This window comes from Cyprinus carpio, chromosome B3, assembly GCF_018340385.1.
Source record: "Cyprinus carpio isolate SPL01 chromosome B3, ASM1834038v1, whole genome shotgun sequence".
NCBI lineage: Eukaryota > Metazoa > Chordata > Actinopteri > Cypriniformes > Cyprinidae > Cyprinus > Cyprinus carpio.
The window spans coordinates 13,902,335-13,919,138 of NC_056599.1; the positions used below are offsets into that span (position 1 = coordinate 13,902,335).

Here is a 16,804-nt window from a genome sequence, read left to right on the forward strand (position 1 = left end):
ATATTTTAACTATGAACCACCGCAATAAGTACCTGAAGCAATGTAATAAAAACAGCAATACGTACCTATATCAACGTAAACAAAAAAATAAATAAATAAATAAACGTGCCAGGGTCACATATTGAACCCACTTTTCAGCGCCACTCACTCATTTCACTTTGAAACTGCTTCAGAACATGCAGTAAGGTAATAACGGGGTTGCAGAAATGTATTTAGAGGCACATATTTTCAATAAGCCTGGGTTGCAAAAACCCCTAGAAGGAGTGGTTTTGATAGCCAATTATACCAAGGATAGCAATTGTGCTAGTTTTAAGCAAGATTAGGCTATAGTACCAATAGGGCTGTTTTTGTTACACAACCCTGGTAATCCCTGCAAAAACATATGCACGGATTAATTGTTCACAAATACCTATAACATGCATTTAGAAAACAAATAGGGTGCATTTTGATTACAGAGAAAACTCTTTTGCCACCTCTGAAAAAAAAATGTTTAGGTACAGTATTTCTTGCTTATGAGCATCTGCATTAATCAGTGAAAAAATAAATACATTTAAAAAAAAATGAAAAACACATATGGTTCTGTATTAATCGCTAGATGTAGTTTTTAGAGTACATTTCAAATATTGGGCTACTCTCCAGGGAATTTCAAAGAAGAGAAAAAGAACTTCTCTTGCAAAAAAGAAAAACACACCCCTGGACACACAGTAACTTTTATGACAGTATATAACTACTTTAGAGGTCATTTAACTTGTATTACATTATGTGATTTATATGGGGTCCAAAAGTCTCAGAGCACAAGACAACATTTAGAATTTTTCTAATTTTAAATTTTTTTAAATTACACATTATAACAGTTTACTGAAATGTCTGATTGCTTAATTGTATTGAATTGTACATGTATGTAGTATGGTTTGTCCTATATTTTTGCTTAATTATTATTATTTTTTTTCTGATGATGTTATCAGGCACCTTTCTGTTTTAAATAAAAATATATCTTGCATTTATAGCTGCCATGTCCCAGTGTTTTTCAAGTGTGACGGTAGCAGATATATATAAGGTAGTATTTTGAATTAATATTTTGAACCACATTAGGGCTGTGCACAGACATTTTGAGGAGCAGTGGTCCAAACCAAGAAAAAGGGAACCAAACCCCCACCCACCGCTGACCTATTGCAAATATACCCTCTCCAACTTAAAGCCATCATATTATCCCATACACTGCATACTAGTCCTCTAAAATTATTTGCTGATGGTGTCAAACAAGTAACTGGGTGCCCATCTTGAAAGTTCCCCTGTTAAAAATAGGTTATAGTAAAACAACATGCATAGTCTTTTTACAGTATACACTTTTTACTATATAACTGTGTTATGCTAGACAAATGGCACACATTTTGAAGACTATTGTGCTCAGTTTGAAGGAAATTTGTTATGTAACTGAATGTGAAAATCTTAAAAATGTCTGTATGTGTATTTGCAGAATTTTGTTTCTGATGTCACTGCGCTGCACTGATAGCCCCAAACACTAGTTTTAATCAAATAAAATGTCTCAAAACTATATTTAGAAGAGGTAGAAACAAATTGAGCTATTTTACTCAAAGTACAGTAAGTGATGCTACACTTTAAAGGCAGCAGGCGGCAGTCATGAGAAATACAAGAAGGTCTGTACTACTTTCATTTTCGCATTCTGCTACGTATTTTTTCCAGACAGCTTTTGTCGCACTTTCATAAACCTATACTTTGGTGAAAACCACATGAAATAGGTATGTACACATTCGAGCTTTGTTATGTGTTGAATATGTAAAATAAATTAGGCTATTTGAGAACGCGTCCGTCATGCAAGTGCACTCTGTGACAGTTGTTTAATACAAGAAGACATATTTTGGATCAGTAAATAGGCCTAATTGTTATGGATATTGGTTGCGAATGAATTAACGCACATGATGCACTTTTTAGTGCGCGTCGTGACAGATAGGCTGTGTCTTTGTCAAAAATGAAGCTTTTGAAAGTGCCTTTTACTGGAAAATACATATTTAAACTAATGCAGTCGAGAAAGACAAGCGGTCCAACCAATCATGCTAGAAAACAATCATGTCAGAAAGAGGGTGGAAGCCCTGCTTTAGGTAGTGACTTTTCTGTTGCTAGAATGTGTTGCTTGTTTCCAATTAAAAACCTCCAAATGTACTTTTATGAGAAACACGTAAGTGGCCTAAAAAAAACTACAACCACAACAACGCTCTTTTCAGTTTCTAGTAAATATATTGTAATGATTTCTTATTAATGCTCTCTTTTTTATAGACCAAAATGTGCACACAGTGTCTCATAATGATAGAGTGATTTATTTGTAAGATATTTAATTTGTGATTAATTACACAATATGTGTAAAGTAGGTAGTACAACATTACCATTAATAAATAAAACTGAATCAGTGTGCTTAACTGTTTGCTTCATTATTTTTAGTGGGATGCTGCTGGATTGGTGTGACCTCTGAAGTTCATGACCTTCAGAGGTAAGTTTCATTTTTGTTTTGTTTTGATTTGTTTTAAATAAAAGTACTATACTTAGTTAATTTTAATGGTTTTTATATTGCTACTTTTATGTCCTGTGTTGTTGTAATGGTACAGTAAAAATAAAACTGAAAATGAAAAATAAAAAGTCTAAAAAAATGCATAATGTTTCACTCCTGTGAAAGTGACGTGACATACAGCCAAGTATGGTGACCCATACTCGGAATTCGTGTTCTGCTTTAACCCATCCAAAGTGCACACACAGCAGTGAACACACACACACCCGGAGCAGTGGGCAGCCATTTATGCTGCGGCGCCCGGGGAGCAGTTGGGGGTTCGGTGCCTTGCTCAAGGGCACCTCAGTCGTGGTATTGATGGTGGAGAGAGCTCCCCCCACCTACAATTACTGCCGGCCCAAGACTCAAACTCACAACCCTTGGATTGTGAGTCTGACTCTCTAACCATTAGGCCAAGACTTCCCTGTTCTGTCTTCATTTACTCACATGTTTAAGTTCTGCAAAACCTAAATGAAGATACTATTTTTTTTTTCATGAATATTTTGAATTAGTTCTAATTTTTGTTTTTCTATTTTCATTATTAGTCTTTTTTTATTTATTTATTTTTTTACTTTTTTTGTCATTTTTACTAGTCTTAGTTCTTTTTTGAAGTCTGTGTAATTTTTATTAATAACTATTCCAGTTTTAGTTATTTTACTACATCAGTAACTGAAAATGAGAAATCCTGGCATTAGCTAAAATAAAATGTTTACTTTTTTAATATTTTATTTTATTTCAGTTAGTTAATTTATTTCAAGTAACAAAAATTTTTAATGGTAAAATATATGGTTATTTTTTATTATTTAATTATTTTTTAGTTATTTGATCTATATATAGATGTTACTTGTTTCTAAACATTTATTTGTCTTTAATAGGGTAGCATATCCTGAATCCTTCAACCCCTGTGAGTGTTATATTTAAGATGGCATCAGTCCAAGGGAAACCACGGAGAAGACTGAGCTTAGACAGTCCACCTCATAGTGAGCTGACAAACCATTCAGAACATTTAAGAAATTACGGTTAATTTGATGAACAATGAAAGATGTTCTAACTTCATCTCACAGTGAGCAGAGAAACACCACTGAGGATTCTGGTCTTTGGCGACTCAAGTCAGAGTCAGATCTCTCTGACACGGTCTGTGCTGGGACAAGACGTCTTTACCAGAGATGAAGTCAATATTTCAGCTACCAAGAAAAGTTCAAGGGTTGTTCAGGGGAGAAACACAACCCTAGTCAATGCACCAAATCTTCAGGATAATGACTTACCGGACAATATACTTCATAAGGAGCTCAGGAAGGCAGTTTGTTTCTCATGTCCAGGTCCTCATGCTGTGGTGTTCGTTGTAGACCCATTTAACTTGACCCCTGACACTATGAACATACTGAAGCCTATGGTGCACTTCTTTGGGGAATGTGTCTTGAAGCACACATTGATTGTTTTATACTATGAGCAAGGCATGAGAACGCTCTCCTTAGAAGACGAGGTAAAAAAGAATAAGAGCTTTAGAGAGCTTGCTGAGAAATGTAGCCAGAACTACCTCTTCTTCAATGGAGAAGTAAACTTGCTTGAGGGTAGCCAGACACAAGCATTGCTCAGCCAGGTGTATGAGATGGACTCAGAGCATAAAATGTTTTCAAACATGGAATTTATAGATGCCGAAAAAAGAATTCAGATAGAAGAGCGTTTCATCAAAAAATCAAAGGAGAAAGAGATCAGGGAGACATTGAAGGCGCTGGAGAACCAACATTCAGGAGAAGTGCTTGCCAGTGAGAAACTGAAGTATAAAGAAAAGATACAGTTAGAGTGCCGAGAGAAAGCAGAGCTGGTTGTTGCAGACAAGCTTGGCTTCACAGTTAGATTTGTTGATTATGCTGTTGCAGTAGGAAAAGGTGCGTTTGTTGGTGGACTCCTGGGATTTGCAGTGGGATATGAAGGAATGGCAGTGGGAGCTGCTGTTGGTGCTGGTCTAGGTGCTGTGCTTGGAGGTGCAGCTAATGCAGCATGGAGCTACATTTACAAATCCTTCACAGATGCCCACTAAGGGGTAGGGGTGCAACGATAAATCAGTTCCGTGGACTGATTCTGCGATTTTCTGAATGCATGGCGATTCTCTCTGGAATCGACTCTGAGCTTAGTTTTTAAAATAATAATTTTTCAGTTTCTTAAATAATCATTCATAAAGTTCTTAAAAGTTGAAGCGAATTACACGAATGTTCACAGTGGACTGTGTTTACATTAATCTTGCATCATAAAAACATAAAAGCCGAGGTGCAAGTAGATTTAACCACTACATTACTCAGCCGAACGCACGAGCACCCTTCTTCGTGAGCATTTGAGTGTGCGATGGCCTGGAGCACCATCTGCTGTTGAAAACTAAGCTCAGAATCGATTCCTGAGAATCGCGATGCATGTATCGATTTATCGTCCCACTCCTACTTAAGGACTACTTTGTGCATAGTGTCGGCTTCTGACATCCTTGGACCTCCCATAGATGTGTGCATTGGGTTACTGACAAGAAATTATATCTCAATATTTTTTGTGATTTGTCAATAACTATAATTAAGCAATATTATAATTAGTGTGATTTTGTGCTGGTAGCTTTGCTGGTTTGGGCCTGGTATGAATAAATATACATGACACTAAAACCGCCAGTAGGTGGTGATAAATCACTTAATGACTGATTCACTGAATCATTCATTCAAACAATTTGTTGAAAATGGCTGGTTTATTTAGAAATGAGCTGCCTGTCTTAAAGGAACACTCCACTTTTTTTGAAAATAGGCTAATTTTTCAACTCCCCTAGAGATTTACTGTTTTTGGATCCATTCAGTCAATCTCCGGGTCTGGCGGTAGCACTTTTAGCTTAGATTAGCATGGATCATTAAATCTGGTTAGACCATTAGCATCTCGCTCAAAAATGACCGAAGAGTTTCTATTTTTCCTATTTAAAACTTGACTCTTCTGTAGTTACATCGTGCACTTAGACCGATGAAAAATGAAAAGTTGTGATTTTCTAGGCTGATATGGCTAGGAACTATACTCTCATATTTTTACATTACATTCTCAACTTTGGATGAACTTTTTTCTCAACTTTTGGAATGGATTCGAAAACAGTAAAACTCAACTGTTTAACTCTAGGGGAGTTGGAAAATGAGATGAGTTTTTTTTAAAAGTGGGTTGTTTGTTTATTTAATTTTTTGTGTTGTTGCTATGAGAAACACAAATGTTCTGCTCCGGCTTTGTTTGGAAATAGTTGTGTTGGTGAAACAGTGGATAAAAATACAATATTGTGTCTAAAATTTCACTCAGTGGAAAGCTTCTTGTTTTTGTGAACTGTTGTATAAAGTTAATAGGAACTTTTGTGATCACACTCGAGCACTAATATTCATGAAAATGTCACTCTTGCTCATGTGATTTTTCATCATATCTTATAAATATAAATAACATAATATTATATATAAATAATATATAAATATTTTTTTGCTCTCATAACTTATAGGGGCATTTTTTACATTGTAATAGACTAGATCATGTAGTGAATGCTTTTGGCCTTTCAAACTTTCTTTAAACATTGTCTGGAAGTAAAGAAAGTAAGTTTTTTTTATTATTATTATTATCCACAATGATACAATGAGGATTTCTGAGGATGAAGTAGACTAGTCACTGCATTTGCCAGTGTTTGTCTTTGTGGGCAGCTACTGAGTTCCAGTCCTAACTCAAGGTCCTTTCCTTATTCTTTTCCAATTAAAAAAAAAAAAAAAGAAATCCCATTTTTTGCCATTCATTAGCAAAGCACAAACTATAAAAACATATTTTAACTTTATTTGAATTCAAAACATATAAAGATTGTAAAGCTGTTTATAAATCATGATGTGTAATCGCCAATCAATCTGTAATGCTATAAAAGTGTTCTGACTCAATAATCTTTACAGCTGCCACATCTGACTGTGACGTCTATATATAGCCATTATTTTGTAATCAAAACGGAAATCATTATTGCTGGTCTTGGACAATAACTGCAAGTAATTTTAATGCATCAACGTCAAAAAAAATAAGGATTTAGGGCATATCTAAACTTTTGAAAGGCACTGTGTGAATGTATTTTTAATACATTTTAAACTGTAAATATGTGTGTACAAGAGATTTTATATGAGATGTTATTTATATGTAAATAAATAAAATACGTAAACTATTTAGTTGTATGAAATTTGTTGTATAATGCTGTACATTTGATATTTTGTCTAAATTAGTAATTAAATCAACTTCAACACTTTAAAGCTATTTGATTCTATTTATGATCTGGTAAGGTGTGTGACACAGTGTAAAGTACAAGCTCGGCATTGTCTGGCCCCTCCCCTTGCTGAAAACACACCTATGTACTTTATGGTCTAGTTCACTTTCTGAAACTCACCATAGGAGAAGTGAATGACTCTCTTCATCTGCTGAAGTACAGGTAAGATCCAATGAGATTTCCATTAACTATTGTCCTGTAACTTTAACTGTTAGCTCACAGAGTAAAGGGTAACCGGCACAATACAGCTTTTTAAAAAGATGATACAAATAAGTGGTCAATTTGAATGATGTAATTGTATAATACCATTACATTTAGAAATAGACAGTTCATTTTTAAGTTAGACCTATTACTAAATGTTTATAGCTGCTATTTCAAAAACATGTCTGAAAATCAGTCCCGAAACCTGCTAGATAAATATTTAGATATGTCCTGATGACGACATGAGGTTTCTGGTTGAACCCGTTCTTCTCCATACCACACGCTCGGCAGAGGCCTCTGAAGATCCCCATTACACTCAGTGGAATTCTACACAAACTCATTATATAAAGCATTTGTAAATATTTACATAGACACAATAGCTCAAGCTTTCCTCTATAAATGGCAGTTGCTGCAGAAAGTCAAGTTAGCTTATAAAGAGCACAGCATAAGGTTTATTTTTTATTTATTTTTTTTAAACTCTGGAATGTTGTGTTAAATAAGTCTGACAAGAATTTTCCGGTCTCTTATCTTAGTTAATGTGTTTCTGTCCAACACCAGACCATCACTAGTAACTTATTCAAAGTTACTGGGAGAAAACAGGCTATGCAAATAGTCATATTATGTGCACCACATTTATTAAATTACTTGAAGTTATGAATTTAACTTATACACTGAACTTTTACAAGGTTTTTGCATGTTTTAAAAAGTCTTAATTTGCAGATGAAGGCCTTAAAAGGATATAAATTCATGGAGTCATGCTAAAAAAATAATATCTTCCACAGTATTTTTGTCTTGTTTTCTATTACAAATATCTAAACATTCTTAAAATTCTTAAAAAATAAGATGCATTTATACTTCAACTGCAAATATACTGTATCTTGTCATGTTTTCTCAGAAATTGAGTCAATTGACTGCAAATGAATAAAACAAGAACAAATTCTGTCAGGTGAGTATAAAACATTTTCTTTCTGAAATGTTGATCTTTTAACATAATTATATCTTCCCGTTTTTAAAATAAGATGCATTTATACTTCAACTGCAAATATACTGTATCTTGTCATGTTTTCTCAGAAATTTAATATATTTGTAATGGAATCTACAATGAGTCTCCTGTCTGAGAAGCACTTCCTGTGCTCTCTGTGTGAGGAGATCTTCAGCAACCCCGTGACAACGCCCTGTGGACACAGCTTTTGTAAAGCATGTCTCCGTGTTTACTGGAGCCGCAGCGGGTCAGACGAGTGTCCGCTCTGTAGGAGGGCCTTTGGCTCCAGACCCCATATCAGCGTGAACCGCATACTGGCGGACGTCACTGAAAACTACAGGAAGACACGTTTGGCTGCTAAATCCAAGTTCTTCAGTATGGATGAACTTCAGGATGAACCTGTGAGTACTTTCATTAAAAAACAACGAAACAACAAAAAACTCCCATTTATTATACTACATATTTTTTATGTTTTTGAAGGAACTTATGCTCACCAAGGCTATATTTATTAAATCAAATTAAGATTAAACATTTTCTATTTGAATATATTTTACATTTTTAATTTATTCCTGTGATGCAAACCTGAATTTTCAGCATCATTACTCCAGTTTTCAGTGTCACATGATCCTTCAGAAATCATTCTAAAATACTGATTTGCTGCTCAGTAAACATTTCTTGTTATTATCTATGTTGAAATCAGTTGTGCTGCTTAATATTTTTGTAAAAATAATAATATATGATACATTTATTTTTCTCAGGATTCACTACACAATGTAAATTAAGTAGATTTAATGATCAACCCAACATTTCCAAAAAGAAAATAAAAAAACACTTAACAGTTCTGTGGTTTTGTTCTTCACTCATGTACTGCAAACAGAAGAATGCAGGAGAGGTGCAGCAAATGATTCAGGAAAGATTTCAGAAGATTGAGAATCTTCAGAATTCCTTAAAGGTCCTAAAGGTATGTGACTGATTGCCACACGGTGAATAAAACCATGACCACAAATAATATTTCAATACATTTGATTTTTTTTTTTTTTCTTTTTAAACCTGTTCTTTCTCCAAACAGAGCACGTGTCTTCGGGAGGTTCAGGAAAGTCAAAGGGTGTTTTCTTTTCTGTTGAGCACCTTAGAGAAGAGCCATAAACTGGTAGTGGCTGCTGTTGAGCAGAAACAAAAAGAGGCGGAGAAAAGAGTTGAAAGACTTGTAAAAGACCTGGAGAAAGAAATGCTTGAACTGGAAAATGGACGCACCAACCCTGAGCACTTGGATGACAAGGAGCGTCTTAAAAAGGTAACCACGTTTAATTTCTCTTTTGAAAAGACATTATTTTTAATGTTTCTTTATGATGTTTGACATGCTGAATACAAAAATCACATTACTTTTTGTGTATCATTAACAGTTGTATTGATAGGAGATATGAAATGTTTTTTAATTTATTTTTTGTTTTTATTTATTTTTTGTTTTGTTATTAATTTTGAGCAACAACAGTTTAACATAAACAACATGAGTTTTTATTTATTATTAAGTATTGTAAAGTAGTATTCTTCTCAAAAGTAAAAATCTAGTAATCATTTACTCACCTTCATGTTGTTCCAAAGCTGTATGTTCCTTTTTTTTCCAGTACATGAAGAATGTTTGATGAATCTTTACACAGCTCACACAACTAGTGATGTCTGTTCCAAAAAGGCTCAGAAAGAACCAAAGAAAACATTAAAAGTAGTCAATATGACTTGTGTTTAATATTCAAAGTCTTCTGAAATCATGTAATAAGTGAAGAACATATTGAAATTGATGTTGTTCACAAAAAATAACAGCACAGTCATACAGATGTGCAATGACATGAGGGCAAGCAAATAATGACATAATATTACCTTTTGTGAAGTTTTCCTTTTAGCGAGTATTGCATAGTATATAATAATTGCTGTGTTTTCATGTACAGAGCTTCAGTGATATACCGCGAGCGATGAGAGACTGGTCTAAAGTCACGCTGGAGACTGATCCTTGTGTTGGCTTCACCAGGCAGGCTGTGGTGGACTTCATGGATACAGTCACGATGGAAGCTAGAAGACTTTCTAAAGCTGGTACGACTGCATGATTCAAATAATGCTACTGTATATGCTTCAGAATTCATACTGTCCTCATAGCTTGTCCTCCTGCTTTTGCCTGTTAGTACTTAACATACTTCTCACAGCTTCTTCTGTTAATCATGGTTTTGCTTTTTTAGCATTTAAAACATTAATGTTTCCATGTTCTGGGATTAAAAGCTGTACAATTTTAGTGTATGATCACATTTTGCTTCTTAAAAAGCTGATTACATAACTGTTGACAATACATCCACGCCAGTAGGTGGCAGAATAAGGTCCAAGACCGTTGTGGAATTGGACAGTGAAACTATCTAAATCTACAGTATAGAACAAATATGTTCATGTTTAAAAAATAAACAAATTTACTATATATATACAGTACTGGGTGTTAACTGAGCACATGTTAGCTGGATTACATAATCAGATTGAAAATGAAATAAAGTACTTGTAATTAGATTATATTACGTTTTAAAATCTTCATAATCAGATTATAGTTACTAGTCATTCCTCAGTTCTTTTTATTTCTTTTTTTGTCTTTGAAATTCTTTCTAAATGAACCTTATATATACACTTTAAAGTTACCAAACCGTGCTGATGCATAGCTGTGAAATAGTGTGTCTTATCCAGTGACCTCCACTAATTATTAATATTGGAAGCCTGGACAAAAAAATATTTCAAGCCTGAAAGACTTTGGCCATGTAATGTCATGTTTTCGTGTTTATTAATGGTTGTTCATGTAATGTAAGGATCCCCAAGGTTTTGACATTTTTATGATTTTATTAATTATTAGCTTGGTACATGATAATCGCATTCAAGTCTATGTGATAAACAAGTTTGGTAAAAAGTAATGTTATCTAAAAGTAATCAAAAAGAAGATTACATTACCTAACATGTGCAATTCAGATTATGTCACTGACTACAATTTTCGTCATGTAAATTTGTAATCAGTAATGGACTATAGTAATCAACCCAGCACGGTAGATATAGATACTGTATATATATATTTTCGTCATGTTACATTTTTAATCAATAATGGACTATTGTATTTATATATATATATATACTTTTAAATGCATGCCAACTGAGATAAGTGTGGGGTAATTAGCAGAAGATAACTGAATAGGTTAACTCACCAAACTCTCAATCCTTTGAGAGCAGTTTAAATGTGAATAGTAAAGAAAGTAATTTTTCTGCCATTTATGTTTCATCTGCAATTTGTTATTTTTCAGAACTGAAGAGACTGCAGAAGTACTCAGGTGTGTTTTCATTAACATTTATAAATGTTTTTATAGAATTAGTTTTCTGTCACTGTCTACTCTGCAAAGCTAATCGTCCGTCTTTCTTTTCAGTTGATGTAAATCTGAATCCTCGGACAGCTCACGCTTACCTCTACATCTCTGAGGACAGGAAGGAGGTCAGACATGCGAATAAGCGACAAGAAGTCCCAGAAAACCCCAAAAGGTTTGACCGGGTGGCTAACGTAATGTCCAAGGAAGCCTTCAGCCATGGAAAGCACCTTTGGGAAGTGGAGGTTGGAGACAAGACTGACTGGGATCTGGGAGTAGCCAAACAATCTGTCAACAGAAAGGGAAAGTTTACAATCTGTCCAGCCAATGGCTTCTGGATGCTTAGCTTAAAGAATGGCACCCAATACATCGCTAACACATTCCCTCCAACTTTCTTCAGCCTCAGTCACAAACCTAAAAGACTGTCTATTTACCTGGACTTTGGGGAGGGACGTGTGTCTTTCTATTGTTTGGATACCGGGACCCATATCTACACTTTCAAAGATACTTTCACAGATAAGCTCCACCCCATCTTCAGCCCGGGACGACCCCACGGGGAAAAGAACACTGCTCCCCTTATCATCAGCAGCAGCTGCTGCAGCATCTGAAACAATATGCTAGCTCTTACTGCCCCTGCCTCTCTTTCTTTACCATTGCCATCATAGGATGCACTTCATTTATTATTATTATTATTATTATTTCAAATATTACTTTTTATTTATTACTGGTGCTTGCTAAAACCTTATGTGTTATTTTTTTATTGCTACACTACAAACATGAATGATACCTCAAACTGTCCGATATTTTTCAGGAGAGGTAGACTGTTTTTTAAGCGATTAGACACTGAGCTGATAAATAATAATAATAATTAATCCTGTCAAAGCCCTGTGAAAAAGAAGTACACTTAGTCTTCTTCAAATCTTAAAAGTATATATTTTCTGAAAAACTTATCTTGCAAATAATATAATATTACTGAAAAAAGGCAACTTGTAGTATGTACTTACAGAGAGTACAGTTTCATGATTATATTTCTTAGAACACTTTTTTTAAAAGAAAGTTTTGTAATCATGTCAAATGAAATGCTTGACTTTAAAGTACATTTTAAATCATTATGTTTATCATTGTTTTATCTTTTCATAATCTTTTGTCAAGCTTTAAAGAAGTGCACTTGTTTTGATGTGTTGACTAAATACTAAAGCACTTAATTATAATTAAAATTTTTGTGTTATTTAATATTTTAAAGTTAATATATTTTAAATGTACTAAATTTAAGCTTGATGATTTCAAATGTTTACTTGTGTTAAATATTTTTTTATGCATGTTTTTAAATGCATGATTTTAATAGAAATGACATTAATGTTTACATTATAATCAATAGTTAAACTATGATCATTGATAGTCACTATGCTCAGCCAGTATAAAGCTGTGTCAGCTAAATGCATTTAATATTAATTTAAACTATAATAAACGGTCATTTAATTGTATAAGTAACAATAATTGTTAAAATCGTTTTAAGTATGCTAAAGTGTACTTCTTTCTAACAAGGGACCACAAAGCAACATGCTCAGAAATACTCAGATCATTTTAGCAACCCACAACATTGCAGCATCATGGTGGTGAAATTTTGTTATTATTACAATTTCTATAGGTTATGATAATCAAATTATTCCATTTGTAATTTAAATGAGCAAAATGGTCTTATCCAATCCAGTCTTATCCAAAAATTTTGAAGTTTCTAATACAAAATGTACATTATTTTACTTATTTATTCCTTAAATGTTATTTATAACTTTACACATATGCCATTGTCATGGGACATGAAAGTAAGACGTAACTCGTATTCGCCCCTTGAACTTTTATGAAAGCAAAGTGAATGAAAGGTAGTAAGAAACGACAGAATTCACTTCAAGGAACAAGAAGGCAAAGGATGAAAAAGAGGACTAGATGTATGGCTTGGGTTGGAGATGGAGGAACGCGAGGGCGAGAGAACAGCGAGTCATTGTGCTGGTACACCAGGCACTGGGAGACACACTCAAGACACATTAACGCATTCACACACTGACACGAACGCGCACAAAAGCGCGTGCTTCTGCCCACCGCTGCACAGACCCGAGCTGGCATCCCAGAGGGCAGCACTTCACTCCTGTCCTTGCCTCTGAAACTTACAACCAAAGTTGCATTCACTCAAGCTGAGCCTCTTCTAAATCTATAGGTTTCACCTCCATCACATTTTTATGGCATTTTGGGTCAAGCTCTGCATCCAGATCGAAGGTGGAGGATTAGCAGATGAGTGACTGTGGAAGGAGTTAAACTTCAGAGACCTCATTGACGTCCATCAGGTAAAAACAATTTCAGTAATTTATAATGGAAATCAGAAGTTTGGTTCAGTAAATAACTTACTAAAAGAACTAACAATTTTGTCAGGCTATTTTTAAATGTGTGTTTTTGAGGTTTATGAATGCTTATGAAGCACTGTCACAACAGCATTCAGAATCTACATAAACAGACTCAAGCCTGCTTGGCCCACTCTGAATGTTTCAAAGAAAGCTTCTTGTGTCCAGAGGCTCCTCATGTTTTTCTGAGATAATCCACTCACCCCACAGGCGTAGCTCTACACCCACCGCAGTGTGAAAAGAGCCCATTCTCTCGGATGTATAGTCAATCCAGTAATGCTCACTGTACATAACAGTGCCCAAATATTTATGTATAAAACCACATGAATATTTAAAGGAATGTTTTGGGTTACAAGTTAAACTGCATAAACAGCATTTTTTGGCATAATGTCAATTACCATATAAATGCATTGAAAACATCATGGTGGGATACAATAGAACCACATAGGACCAGGTAGTAAACAATAAAATAAAACGTTTTAGTAATATTGCCACAAGGCATACGGTGGGTTTATACTACAAGATTTAAGTCTTGATTTTCACAAGATAACAGAGATCAGTGGCAAAAGCCTGAAGTCGAAAGCAAATACATGCTTGTTCACATGACTATCTGAAAAATTTACATTGCAGACGCCCGAGAGATACATCTGTCTCCAAGTGAAATCATCTTTCTGTAATCTAATCTTTCATCTTCAACGTCATAACCACGTAACACCACTAAACCAGACAAACGACACATGTGTTCATACCAGAAAGTGGCTTTTTACCTGGACCAGAAAGATATTCAAATGGCAGGGATGATCTCCAAAACAAATAACCAGACGTTCATCCGCCTAAAAAGAAGTTCCACCACAAAGTCAACTTAGGCAACTGTCAGTTCAAATAAAAAACATGTTTACTGAGTAACACATAAGTATGTTAACAAAAACATGAGCTTCTCGTTAAACTCTTTTTAACACTGGTGGTTGTAACCACAGGTTTTGTCCATTTTAAAACAAACTGAATTATAAAATAGAATTTTACCTTTAGCTTGTCACTGGGATAGTACCCTGAAAGGGACATCTTAGTACCTTATCTACCCCTAAACAGTTCATAGTAGTAGGCTACCTTACAGGTACTCTAAATGCATCTTTTATGAGTAGATAAGAACCAAAGTTGTCCCTTTGAGGGTCCTATGTGATATGCAATTTTTGCAATTTTTCTTGCAGCGTATGCCACAAATGCTGTCAATAGAGCTAAACCAAGGGGTGTCCTGAGCTCCTGTAGGGCAACCTTCAAACAAACCTTACTTCCAACCCCAGTTAAACACACCTGTACCAACTACTCAAGGTCTTATATATTAATAGAAACTTCTCGGCTGGTGTGATTTAGCAGGTAGGAACTAAATTCTACAGGACATCAGCCCTCCAGGTGCAGGACTGGAAATACCTGGCTTAACTTGAGCCCAGAACTTCTCTTTAAGACAGGTTTGTCCAATCCTGCTCCTGATGGCCAATCTCTAACACACCTGCTTGGACGTTTACAGTGATCCTGAAGACCTTGATTAGCAGGTTCAAGTGTGTTTGATTAAGTATAGAGCTAAACTTTGCTTGGCAGTGGCCCTCCAGGAGCAAGATTCTACATGACTGCTTTAAAGCCATTAATAACTTAGGAACATTTTAAAGAGTCAAGAATGCAAGACCTGTCAGGATGTGTTTTAGGAGTGTATACTGTAACAACATGCAGTAACTTTATCTAACTTATACACATTCATTTGTTCCAATCTTTAGGTCCACTTGTCAGTCTACGCTCTTCCTTCATTGGAACTCACTTTGGAAGTTTCACATTTCTCGCCGACGTTGAAGCGTATCGAAGGTTTCTGTCTCTGCCATCCATCGGACGCTTCCAAGTGATCGTTCTTGGAAAAGATTCACCATGGCAACTACCGGCATGCAGCTGCTCGGCCTGGTCCTGTCCATCATAGGCTGGGTGGGCGGGTTCCTGGTGTGCACCCTGCCCATGTGGAGGGTCACGGCCTTCATCGGAAACAACATTGTAACGGCGCAGATCACATGGGAGGGCCTGTGGATGAATTGCATCTGGCAGAGCACAGGGGAGATTCAGTGCAAGGTCTATGACAGCCTGCTGGCTCTTCCTAGTGACATGAAGGCCGCCCGGGGTTTGACGGTTTTCGCTTTGCTCATCTGCACCCTGGCACTTACGCTGGGTGTTCTGGGTATCAAGTGCACCGAGTGCGTGGGCCTCCCAAGCCTCAAGGCGCGCTTGGCACGAGTGTCCGGCGTGCTCTTTGTCATTGCGGGGTTCCTCATTCTCATTCCTGTCTGCTGGACGGCCCATTCCATCATCAGGGATTTCTATGACCCCTATGTGGCGGCTCCTCACAAACGTGAGCTCGGCCCCGCGCTCTACCTGGGCTGGGGGGGTTCGGCTTTGTTGTTGATCGGTGGATCGCTCCTCTATGCAGGGTCCAATCCCCCTGGGATTCCCTCTTCTCCTACATTTAGCAGCGGCGAGAGCAGTCCACGTCGAGCGGGTGGAGCAGCCCAGGTCAAGGGTTATGTTTAATGACCATGAGCGACACGCCAGTCCCCGAAAGCCTTCTCTGCTAGAGTTTCCCATTGTGATAGATTCAAGTTAATTTTAATCTATTTTTTATCATTCAGAATATTTCTGTAGTCTGATGGAGGTAGTGAATAGAAATGTGAAATCAAGTTTCCTTGCCACCTCTAATGTCCACTTATAAGTCTGTCTTTCTCTGTATTTGTCTGTTATGTTATTCAATAATAAAACCTTAAATCCTTTATAGTGTCATTTCTGATTTTTATTTTTCTTTAGGTCTGTCAGTTTATGCAGATGACTGATGATGTCACTCATATTACTTAAAGGAATAGTTCACCAAAAATGAATATTCTGTCATTATTTTATGTTCATCTAAACCTTCTGTTTGTCTTTGAAACACAACTGAAGTTTATTTTTAAATAAAACCTTAGACATATCTATCCG

The 16,804-nt window shown here is 35.8% G+C and overlaps 3 protein-coding genes across 4 annotated transcripts; all 3 read left to right on the forward strand.

Annotated features, from left to right (window-relative positions):
- Nucleotides 1–1,627: 1,627 nt before the first annotated feature.
- On the forward strand, nucleotides 1,628–5,717 carry si:dkey-120c6.5 (GTPase IMAP family member 7). 2 transcript variants are annotated; one of them, XM_019113028.2, is made up of 4 exons: nucleotides 1,628–1,760; nucleotides 2,458–2,506; nucleotides 3,436–3,540; nucleotides 3,625–5,717. In XM_019113028.2, the coding sequence occupies exons 3-4, from the start codon at nucleotides 3,483–3,485 to the stop codon at nucleotides 4,599–4,601; spliced, it is 1,035 nt and encodes a 344-aa protein (XP_018968573.1). In that variant the 5' UTR covers nucleotides 1,628–1,760; nucleotides 2,458–2,506; nucleotides 3,436–3,482; the 3' UTR covers nucleotides 4,602–5,717. The 2 variants fall into 2 exon arrangements, with proteins under 2 accessions (XP_018968573.1, XP_042575736.1); XM_042719802.1 differs by having other exon boundaries at nucleotides 2,458–2,489.
- A 37-nt stretch (nucleotides 5,718–5,754) lies between these two features.
- btr02 (bloodthirsty-related gene family, member 2) lies at nucleotides 5,755–12,636 on the forward strand. The gene is made up of 7 exons (XM_042719803.1): nucleotides 5,755–7,014; nucleotides 8,141–8,435; nucleotides 8,912–8,995; nucleotides 9,104–9,328; nucleotides 9,978–10,119; nucleotides 11,352–11,378; nucleotides 11,472–12,636. The coding sequence occupies exons 2-7, from the start codon at nucleotides 8,142–8,144 to the stop codon at nucleotides 12,014–12,016; spliced, it is 1,317 nt and encodes a 438-aa protein (XP_042575737.1). The 5' UTR covers nucleotides 5,755–7,014; nucleotide 8,141; the 3' UTR covers nucleotides 12,017–12,636.
- A 204-nt stretch (nucleotides 12,637–12,840) lies between these two features.
- LOC109099517 (claudin-9-like) lies at nucleotides 12,841–16,602 on the forward strand. The gene is made up of 2 exons (XM_019113036.2): nucleotides 12,841–13,747; nucleotides 15,571–16,602. The coding sequence occupies exon 2, from the start codon at nucleotides 15,716–15,718 to the stop codon at nucleotides 16,364–16,366; it is 651 nt and encodes a 216-aa protein (XP_018968581.1). The 5' UTR covers nucleotides 12,841–13,747; nucleotides 15,571–15,715; the 3' UTR covers nucleotides 16,367–16,602.
- Nucleotides 16,603–16,804: the final 202 nt, after the last annotated feature.

Excerpts from the sequence above, each read along its gene's own strand:
- btr02 (XM_042719803.1), top strand. The coding sequence starts at position 8,142 with ATGGAATCTACAATGAGTCTCCTGTCTGAGAAGCACTTCCTGTGCTCT. Across the intron at positions 8,436-8,911 it reads ATGAACTTCAGGATGAACCT|AAGAATGCAGGAGAGGTGCA; the intron begins GTGAGTACTTTC and ends TACTGCAAACAG. Across the intron at positions 10,120-11,351 it reads TAGAAGACTTTCTAAAGCTG|AACTGAAGAGACTGCAGAAG; the intron begins GTACGACTGCAT and ends GTTATTTTTCAG.
- si:dkey-120c6.5 (XM_019113028.2), top strand. The coding sequence starts at position 3,483 with ATGGCATCAGTCCAAGGGAAACCACGGAGAAGACTGAGCTTAGACAGT. Across the intron at positions 3,541-3,624 it reads CTTAGACAGTCCACCTCATA|TGAGCAGAGAAACACCACTG; the intron begins GTGAGCTGACAA and ends TTCATCTCACAG.
- LOC109099517 (XM_019113036.2), top strand. The coding sequence starts at position 15,716 with ATGGCAACTACCGGCATGCAGCTGCTCGGCCTGGTCCTGTCCATCATA.